Source organism: Salminus brasiliensis, chromosome 8, assembly GCF_030463535.1.
Source record: "Salminus brasiliensis chromosome 8, fSalBra1.hap2, whole genome shotgun sequence".
In the NCBI taxonomy this organism is placed as follows: domain Eukaryota; kingdom Metazoa; phylum Chordata; class Actinopteri; order Characiformes; family Bryconidae; genus Salminus; species Salminus brasiliensis.
In genome coordinates, this window is record NC_132885.1 from 9,330,968 (window position 1) to 9,341,680 (window position 10,713).

General features: G+C 43.2%; 1 protein-coding gene across 1 annotated transcript; it reads left to right on the forward strand.

Annotated features, from left to right (window-relative positions):
- Positions 1-1,834: 1,834 nt before the first annotated feature.
- On the forward strand, positions 1,835-9,334 carry nr4a2a (nuclear receptor subfamily 4, group A, member 2a). The gene is made up of 8 exons (XM_072685025.1): positions 1,835-1,975; positions 2,795-2,922; positions 4,484-5,529; positions 6,433-6,562; positions 6,735-6,898; positions 7,253-7,455; positions 7,630-7,808; positions 8,202-9,334. Exons 3-8 carry the CDS (start codon positions 4,486-4,488, stop codon positions 8,480-8,482), a joined length of 2,001 nt encoding a protein of 666 aa, XP_072541126.1. The 5' UTR covers positions 1,835-1,975; positions 2,795-2,922; positions 4,484-4,485; the 3' UTR covers positions 8,483-9,334.
- Positions 9,335-10,713: the final 1,379 nt, after the last annotated feature.

A 10,713-nucleotide genomic window follows, 5' to 3' on the forward strand; every position in this document is an offset into this window, starting at 1 on the left:
TGAGTGTCCTGTAAATGTTTATATTATATGTTTATATATGAATGTCCTGGGTCTGACTATGTATAACTGTCCTGTAAATGTCCTGTTCATAAATGTTATGTGTATAGTACAGTACAATAATGTCCTGTATATGAGTGTCCTGTGAATGTCTTATTTTATGTCTTGTTAATACATGTCTTGTACATTAAAGCAGTATATTAATGTATTCTATATGGATGTCCTGTAAATATCCTGTTAATACATGTCTTAGACATTAAAGCAGTATATTAATGTCTTCCATATGAGTGTCCTGCAAATGCATTGTTTATAACGGTCCTGTATATTAATGCAGTATATTAATGTCCTTTTTATGAGTGTCATGTGAATGTGCTGTTTTTAAATGCCCTGTATATCAGTGTCCTGTGTATGGGTGTCCTGTGACTGTACTGTTAATAAACACCCTGTAAATTAATGTGGCACATTAATGTCCTTTGTGTTAATGTAATGTGCATGGGTGTCCTGAGAATGTCCTGTTTATAAATGTCCTATATATTAATACAGTATATTAATGCCTGTGTATGAGTGTCCTGTAAATGTCCTGTTTTTAAACACCCTGTGTATTAACACGTTACAGTAATGTCCTATATAGTAGTGTCCTGTGTTTGAGTGCCCTGTAAATGCGCTGTCTATATATGTCCTCTATATTAATGCAGTATGTTAATGTCCTGTGTATGAGTGTACTGTAAATGTCCTGTTTATAAACATCCTGTATATTAATGCAGTACATTAATGTCCTATATATTAGCATCCTGTGAATGCCATGTTTATAAATGTCATTTAGCGTAGTATATTAATGTCCTGTGTATGAATACCCTGTCAATGTCCCATTGCATAAATGCCTTAAATATTAATACAGTCATGTGTCCTGTGTTTGAGTGTCCTGTAAATGCTCTGTTTATAAATGTCCTGTATATTAATGCAGTATGTTAATGTCCTGTGTATGAGTGTCCTGTGTCTGCCCTGTTTTTAAACATCTTGTATATTAATGCAGAACATTAATGTCCTATATGTTAGTGTCCTGTGTTTGAGTGTCCTGTGTTTGAGTGTCCTGTAAATGCTCTGTTTATAAATGTCCTGTATATTAATACAGTATGTTAGTGTCCTGTGTATGAGTGTCCTGTGTCTGCCCTGTTTTTAAACATCTTGTATATTAATGCAGAACATTAATGTCCTATATGTTAGTGTCCTGTGTTTGAGTGTCCTGTGTTTGAGTGTCCTGTAAACGCTCTGTTTATAAATGTCCTGTATATTAATGCTGTGTTCAAATGTATGTACATGAAGGCCTAATAGATTATGAATGTCTTATGCATATATGTCTGGATCTCTGTGAGGCTTATAACTGTCTTATATAGGAGGGGCCAGATGTTTGTTTGGTGGTCCTGCATTCTGTGCTACTGGATTTAGTCAAGGCCTACAGGCTTCAATAAACTAATTTCTTTAAGCCTAAAATTATATATAATCAATTAAAATATACCAAATATATCCCACCTTTGTTTAAAAATTATTTCTTTTTCTGTTTGTAATTAATCTAAAATTCACGCGCTGCCAAAATAAGTCGTCACTGGCTTCGTGAATTTGTGGGCTCGTGCATCGTCTTATTAAAAAAAAAAAAAGAACACAATACCCTAAAGTCTCAGGTGCATTTCTCTAAGCCCCCCCTCCCTCCCTTAAATCGGATTGGTGCTCGTCCCTGACGGCGCCCGTGACGTCCTCACGCGCGGGCCACGTGGGCTCTTGCTTGACGGGGCTCCCATAAACAAAGACACATTGGCGCCTCGCGCTAGTCTGCGCACAGACTCCTCTCGCGTTTACGCTCGCACTCTGCGTTCCTCTCTCTCTGCTGGACCGTTCCTCTTTAAGCTCGCTCTGCCCTCTATTCTCTCTTTCTCTGCGCGCGTGTGGATACAATGCAACTTTCTCTGATGCTGATTTAAAGGTATGTGATCACTGTTGTTGTTGTTTTTTTTTCCTGCATGCGTGTGCATTAGTACGTGTGTGTGGCTGTGTGTTTCGCGTGCTTTCCAAAAGGGACGTAACTAAGTCTCTGTGCATGCGCACGCAGAATACTGCAGGGGTGTTTGGAAAAGTCTGCAGATCTAATGTGTTTGGGGAGATAAAACGCGCGCTGGTGGTGTTCCCAGGGACCGTAGCGCGGGACCAAACCCCACCGGCGCGTGCTTGAGCTCAGTGTTGACTTGTCAGCAAGCACGAGTATAACCTACACAAACTTTTAACCAGCAGAAAAGCAACAAAGCTCTACACTGGTCGTCGCCTTCAAACAGAGAGACCTCGTTTTTACAGCGTGTGTGTGTGTGTGTGTGTGTGTGTGTGGTAGTTTTTCTCTGTTCTGAATAATCCCCCCTCACTGCAGATCTGTGCATGCCACTGAAAGTCCTGTAAACAGTCCTGTAAAGGTGTATCAGTGCTGTCTGATACACCTTGTGGAAACGACGCGTAAAAGAAACCGAGCGGCTCCGCTGCGCGCAAACGGCAAAGCGCGCACTAAGAAGTCCAGCGCCAACGTCTCAAACCTGAGCTCAGTGTTGTCTTCTCAGCATGCACGAGCATACGACATGCAACTTCTCAACAGCACAGAAGGGGACAAACTCCTAAACGCGCTTACGTGCCCAAACTGAAGCCTCGCGCCAAGGCGTTGCGCAGTGCGCACCAGAGCGCAGCGCTGCTGCGTGCACGGGAACAGCAGGGACTCTGCTGAAGGAGCACCCCAGTCAGAGCTGTGTGTTTTTACCCCCAGGGGGAGATCCGGAACCGAGGCGAGCCGAGGCGAACCGAGCCGAGCCCTGTTCAAAAAATCCGCTTTCACCTGTAGCTCACACCACCATCCAATCTGAGTGGCGAGGAGGACGAGGCACGCGGCTGAAGGTACGGCACTGACACTGATTGTAGGGAGGAAATAGAAGAACACAAAAACAACATTATAGTAAAGTGAAAAAATCCAGACTGTAAACAGGTATAAGTGTCTGATGGTTTTACCCCCGTTGCACCTTTTATAAGTGGTTATTATTATTATTTATATAGTGGCAGTATTACAGCAGCAGGGTGCTGACACTGGTCTAATAACTTTGGATATTTAATAATTGTGGATTCTGAAGCTGGGAGGTTTTCAGACTGGCTTGGCACTCAATGCACTGATGCCAGTATTACAGTAATACAGGGCTGATTGCTGATTGCTGTCTCTGTACTTCTCGGCACTTAAAGAAAAAGCCAAAGCAAAACATTACAGCTCTATTACTGTACTGTAAACTCTTAAAACATAGAGGTGTTACAGCGGGTTCTGGGAGCGAAGTGAAAGAGATATACGTGTGAAGAGGCTTTCTTCGTCTATCTTCACCAACTCAAAGGTTCTTCACACACAAAAAAATGGTTCTTTATGAAACCAAAAATCTGTTCTTCTAAGGCATCGCTGAAAGAACCCTTTGTGGCTCCTTAATTTGTAAGTGTGCACTTCTGTAGTTCTGATGGTTCCTAAATTAGATCTAGAATTTAATATCTGATCAGCTTAAATGGAGATCACATGGAACATATTGTTGTCCGGCAGCCGATGTCCGAAGAACGTTGAGGTTAGATATACTGTGAATCTTCATAAGACCATTGAAGTGTTTGGTCAGTCATTTTAGAGGAGATGAATTCTGAGTTTTTGCTGGTCCAGGGTGCCCAGTTTAGTGCATGCCTTGGTGTATAAAGCACCAGACTGTCCCCAAAACCTAGAGTTTTTCTGTGTGTGTGTGTGTGTGTGTGTTGGAATTTACACATCTCAGTCACAGAGGCGGTTTACACTGGGTAATTTACTCTGGACTCTGAACACTGTGGGTGTAAATTTGACTGTAGGTGCACAATTAACACTGTGGGTGTAAATTCAGGGCTGGGGGTTCTGCTGTGTGGATTGTATTATGCTGTTATTTGTGGTGAGAGAGCCGGACAGTAGAATAATGATGTTGGCCCTTTTTAACATTTGCTGAATGTGTGAGATTTGCTGGATGTGTTTGTCTGTTCAACCAGACAATATAATAATAATAATAATAATAATAATAATAATAATAATAATGGAGTCTTTGTGTAAATGAATGAACTGAAAAGATGACTTGTAAAGAGGACTGATTCGAAAGGGTCCACTCAGCAGAGCCAACTCCAGTTTTAGAACATTTAACTGATGTCCAAATGCAAGTGAATGGAAACTGACTGCTGTCTGCTAGTCTGCGTGATGTCTGAAGGCAGCGTTAGGTGATCGTTAGGGTGATGATGGTGTCTTAGGTATGTTTAAAGTTGCACAGTTCAATCACAGCCCTATTTAGCATGAACTGGCACTTTAATTAGGGCTTAAATGAACACTGCAGGTCTGTGAATTCTACTGATGTAAAGGTGATTCCTGATGTTCACGCTCGAGCTTTGTGTGTGCTTTCCCACCCTTGTGTCCCCCACACAGCCATGCCCTGCATCCAGGCTCAGTACGGCTCCTCTCCGCAGGGCGCCAGTCCGGCGTCCCAGAGCTACAGCTGCCCAGGAAGCAGCGAGTACAGCTGCGACTTCCTCACACCCGAGTTTGTGAAGTTCAGCATGGACCTGACCAACACTGAGATCACGGCAGCCACCACGTCGCTGCCCAGCTTCAGCACGTTTGTGGACAGCTACAACGCTACCGGCGGCACCACCGGTGGCACCGGTGCCAACGGAACAAACCTGGGCTATGATGTGAAGCCACCCTGCCTGTACCAGCTGCCCCACTCAGGCGACCCCTCGTCGATCAAGGTGGAGGACATGGCCCTGCACGGTTACCCACACCACCACCACCACCACCACCATCACCCCCACCACCCCCACCAGGGCCACCTGGGCCCCCAGCCGGAGGAGATAATGGTCACCCACTCTGGCTCCGTCTACTTCAAACCACCCTCATCCTCTTCCTCCTCCTCCTCTTCAGCCTCCTCCTCTTCTTCCTCCTCTTCCTCCTCGTCCTCCTCACCCCACGCACACGCGCCCAGCACCCCGGGCTTCCAGCTGCAGGCCGCTCCCGCGTGGGAGGACCCGACGGGCCCCCTGCACGCCTTCCACCACAGCTACGTGCTGGAGCAGCGCAAGCATAACCCGGTCTCCAGGCTCTCGCTCTTCTCCTTCAAGCAGTCTCCGCCCGGCACGCCCACCGTCTCGAGCTGCCAGATGCGCTTCGACGGCCCGCTGCACGTGGCCATGAGCCACGAGCCGTCGGGGCCGCCGCCTCCGCACGGGGCGCCGGGCTTCGCCATGCCCGGCGCGCTCAGGAAGCAGGCGGCCGCCGTGGCCTTCCCGCACGCGCTCCCGCTGGCCGGCCACCATGCGCACGCGCACGCGCACCAGCTGCTGGACGCGCAGATCCCGTCGCCGCCGTCGCGCGGCTCGCCGTCCAACGAGGGCATGTGCGCCGTGTGCGGGGACAACGCCGCGTGCCAGCACTACGGAGTCCGCACGTGCGAGGGCTGCAAGGGCTTCTTCAAGGTGTGTGCGAAGTGGGGGGTGGGGGTGGGGGTGGGGGGGTGGGGTGGTTAATAACTTGGTTGTGTTTAAGTGTGATTATTGTTATTATTATCAAACAAAGATTAATTTAATAAGTCATCACTGTAAGGGTGGTGCGCGTGCGTGTGTGTGAGGGGGGGAGATTAGCGCGGTTACAAGACGTTTTATAATAATGATGATTACTGTTAAATTACGGGTAATTAGCTGATAATTATTAAGCGAGTGCAAATATTAAAGAGGGGGGGGGGTAATGGTTCTTAGCATGGCGCGCGCCTGTTTCATTACTTTTAATTTGGCCTATACTTGATTTACAGAGACTTTAATTATAGAATATCGGCGCTAATAAAAACAACAAAGGATTTCTTTCTTCTCGATAATGACGTAAAAATATCGTGTAAATAGTACAAGCAATAACGCACAAAATAAACAAGATCAAAGCACAGCCTATTTGGTGTTGGATATTATTGCTTTATGAAATTATTATCATTATTATTATTATTAGTGGTAGTAGAAGTAGTATTAATAGAAGTAGTATTAGTAGTAATAGTGTTGTCAGTGCTAATAAGCACCCAAGAAAGCCCATATTTCTTTTTTTCTCTCCACTCAAAAAATGGTATTCTAGCCCCTAGATTGGTAGAGATATTAATACCTGCATTATTATTATTATTATAATTATTATTATTAGTTTGAATATCGGTCATTAAACAGCTAGCATCGCAGAAGGACATCTTCATGTCACCTGTTCCTGCTTAGACAAGCTTCTCAGTTATCAACGTATCGCAGGACATTTTATTAGACCACTTCACGTACAACAGATGCTTGGATGTAGGAGTTTTATTCTCGTATTGTCTGAAACCCTTTGCTTCCCTCTTTCCTACAATGCAGCGCACTGTGCAGAAGAATGCCAAATATGTTTGCTTGGCCAACAAAAACTGTCCTGTGGATAAGCGCCGGAGAAACAGGTGCCAGTACTGCCGCTTCCAGAAGTGCCTTGTTGTCGGGATGGTCAAAGAAGGTAAATACAAGTCTTGAATGTTCCTCTTGACATCTTGGGGAGTATTTATTATTTATTAGAAGGTTGAATATGACCGTTGATTTTACGCTAATATTGGTCATTCGTGTGCAGCTGAGGACTTCAGTTTCTATAATAAAAACAGCGCTCCGTGTTCTTCCTTCTTGTTCCACAGTTGTTCGGACTGCCAGTCTGAAGGGCCGAAGAGGCCGTCTGCCCTCCAAACCCAAAAGCCCCCAGGAGCCCACACCTGCCCCACCACCGGTCAGCCTCCTCAGCGCGCTGGTCAGGGCCCATGTGGACTCCAACCCTACCATGTCCAGCCTGGACTACTCCAGGGTGAGTTCAGGTTTTGTGATTTTCACGTTTTGAGCCACTGATGTAACAGTTAGACTCATAACCCGCTGCTGGTCGGGTGTGGAGGAGTGAGCTCTTCACATTTCCAGTGTGAGCAGTGTTGAGTTAGACCTGGCAATATGTTTGATGATAAACTTTAAATATGTTAAGAGGCAGCATATTTTCACTCCCTAAATTGCTTTCGAATCAGAGGGACTCAATAAAATACAGACATGAGTTAAATGGAAAGAGGGAGAAAAAAAAGCATTCCCCCCTCCTAGAAATGGGCTTTGCAATTTCACGGGTGATATATTTTAGAGGAGCTCATTAAGGCCCTGTTTAAATTAAATATCCTAGTTCCACGCCAGCCCGGACTACCAGCTGAGCGGAGACGACACACAGCACATCCAGCAGTTCTACGACCTTCTGACGGGCTCCATGGACATCATCCGAGCCTGGGCACAGAAGATTCCTGGTTTCACGGACCTCCCAAAGCAGGACCAAGACCTTCTGTTTGAGTCTGCGTTCCTGGAGCTTTTCGTCTTGCGCCTGGCCTACAGGTAGGACTGAGTAGAACATAATACCAATAATATAATCATGGCTTTTCCACCTTAATGACATCAACATGACATGTTCTACAGCATTTTGCATGTTCTGTGAGGAGCTTGCACATAATCCCGTTCTCATTGCAAACAGTGTTAGTAATGGGTGTTTGCTTGTAAACCACATTGCAGGTCCAACCCCATGGAAGGTAAGCTGATCTTCTGCAACGGAGTGGTGCTGCACAGGCTACAGTGCGTGCGTGGCTTTGGGGAATGGATCGACGCCATTGTAGAGTTTTCCTCCAACCTGCAGAGCATGAACATAGACATCTCGGCCTTCTCCTGCATCGCAGCCCTCGCCATGGTCACAGGTGCAGGCACTGAATAATACATCAATACAGCTGTTTAGAACATTGCAGATGTTTAACCTCTGGAAAAAAATCTTCAGTTTAAAGGCAAGAGTGTTGACTGTGGTTTCAGTTTTTCAGCTCATTCAGAACCTTATCTCAGATATTTATCACTGCCTTATTAAGCATTGTGTCAAATATATTGTTGCATTATGTTAATATAGTCCCAATGCTTCACTTTAAGTTTCTAATAATTTCTAAAAATTTAGGTTGTAGATTAAAATAATTATTCCTTAGAACTTCCAGCAGTCATATCTATGTCAGTGTTTATTAATAAAGTTTTATTATCTGAAGCTATTTGAATTAAATACCCGTATGGAGAACTTCATCGCTGCTCTCTAAACGTTATCCCCGCAGAGAGACACGGGCTGAAGGAGCCGAAGAAGGTGGAGGAGCTCCAGACGAAGATCGTGAACTGTCTAAAGGACCAGCTGGCCTTCCCCGGGGGAGGAGGAGGAGGGGCCGGTGGAGGTGGTCCTGTCCGGCCTGCCCCCCTGTCCCGTCTGCTGGGGAAACTGCCCGAGCTGCGCTCGCTCTGCACACAGGGCCTGCAGCGCATCTTCTACCTGAAGCTGGAGGACCTGGTTCCCCCGCCCGCAATAATAGACAAGTTGTTCCTGGACACGCTGCCCTTCTAGAGACACTTTCAGAACCGACCTCAGAGAACTGACTGCTTCCACAGACTCCTCAAGCCTTTCGTTCTCGTTTCGTTTCGCTGTTACTGACTCCCCGACTGACCTCGAGAAGTTCGAGAAGTTCGAGATACTCGAGATGTTCGGATCCGTCAAACCAAACCAAACGAAGATCGCCAGTCTTCAACTCAAGTGATGCATTTATTTGATTTTATGGGTTTAATTGGTTTGTTTTCTGCGATCAGCCTGAAAATATTCAAAGACACGAATAAACGAGACGGTTCTAGTTCGGTTCATTTGACTGTGGGACAAAGTTGGACAAAAACGAGTCACTCCTTACTGACGTTATTCCAAAACACCCACCCTGGAGATCACCTGGTAAATGTAATATAATGCATTTATATATACAAATGCGATAGATTTATTCGCGTAATTTTTAAGTGTATAAAGAGGATAAGAGGTTGTTTTTTTTCTTTCTTTCTTTTCTAACTTGTGCCTGTGTGTTTCTGTCAGGATCGAGGAGGAGAGAAAATAAATGAAAACATTATAAAAATACTACAAAATAAAAAAGCAGGCATGTTTGTAGAGGACTATAGGCCCTTTGCTATGGAGGTGATGTCTATATAATCCAGCATTACTCTTCTTATTCCGGACACTATGTAGTCTGATAGATTTTATAACGATTCGTAGTTCTGGGAGCAACTTTTCTGTATTGGCTCATGTGGAGGAGAACAAGCAGAAGAAGACGAATAATAAGAAGAAGCAGCAGAAGAAGCAAAAGATAAAAGAGTATTTAATCTGTATAGGTCAAAGGAAAAAAGGGACCCATAGTGTTTGTAAAGCTGTCAGACATTCCTTCTTGTTTGTATGTGTCGTATGTATTGTTGCTGTTTTAATATAAAAACGTTTCTATATTTATTATTATCACCATGATGATGTTTTCTTTTTCAAGCGCGTGGCGCAGTCTGGACGACCACCGAACAGCCTTCCTCTCAGCCTCGCGCTCCTTGTTTCTCCTCTGTTCTGTCTGAGGAACTTCAGCAGCACCTTTTTTCGTGTTTTTTTTATTTTTTATTTTTCGTTTGTCATTTCTAATGAAGAAGTCCGTCCTCTATATCTATATCTATATATTTATTCATAAATATATATTCATAGAGTCATATATTTGTGTGCAGAGCTTCACTGCCCCTCTTTTCTATGGTGTAACTTCAGTATTGACTGAGTTCCGAAAGCAGTCAGAAACAGACAAAAAAAACCACACGAAATAATTATGTAATGTTTTACAAATAAAAGATTGAAATCAGTTATTATTATTATTATTATTATTATTATTATTATTATTACTATTACTATTACTACTACTGTATTATGTTTAATGTATTTTTCTTTAAAGCGGAGAAACATCCCGACTATGGCAGGAATTTAAAATAGCACTAATTTTTAAAAATGATATTACGGCGCTTATATTGCTAGATGACCTTAAATCAAATCTAATTTTCCAAAATAAAAGCGCAGAGAAATTTAAAAACGTCATTATTTAAACCTATATTAAATCAGTGTTCGGTAAACTATGTCCCAAACTCACTTTCAAACGTGAACGAACAAAATAATAATAATAATAATTAATAATAATAATAATAATAATAATAATAATAATAGCAGTGCTATCAATAGCACCGAGGTGGGCGCTTTCATCAACATCTTCAAAAAGAATATTTAAAATATTTGTTTTTGTCTTCATATGGTTTAACATAATACTCAGCCCAGTTAGCCCGAGACTTTTCATACCCCCTCAAACCTCAATATACAAATATAACTAATAAAATCTTGAAATTTAAATTTTACGATAAAAACAGTGATTTGTTTTGTTGTTTTAAATTAGCACCGTATTTTCAATTTCTAAAACTCTCCAAATCTGACTAATCATTTTAATACTCTAGCAGTTTTTAAAGCACATCAATTCAGTATTCATGTCGTCGACGTCGCGCAAAAACGTGATATCTCTATTTGACCGTTTTCACTTTTTGTAACATCATTTCAATCCAGCAGTTGCTTTTTAGTAATAAATAACTGCACAGAAATGCTTCGAAAGAGCAAAAAAATGACTTTTGCAGATACGACGATTTTCGTAAGACAGCGACGATTAATACATCTAAGCTCTTAAAACTGTAATTCTGGACATGAACCGCATTTAAATGTGTTTATTAAGTAGAGAAAATACACATTTGGAGGATGCT

Coding starts and splice junctions, on each gene's coding strand:
- nr4a2a (XM_072685025.1), top strand. CDS start 4,486: ATGCCCTGCATCCAGGCTCAGTACGGCTCCTCTCCGCAGGGCGCCAGT. Junction 5,530..6,432: donor GCTGCAAGGGCTTCTTCAAG/GTGTGTGCGAAG, acceptor CCTACAATGCAG/CGCACTGTGCAGAAGAATGC. Junction 6,899..7,252: donor CCAGCCTGGACTACTCCAGG/GTGAGTTCAGGT, acceptor TAAATATCCTAG/TTCCACGCCAGCCCGGACTA.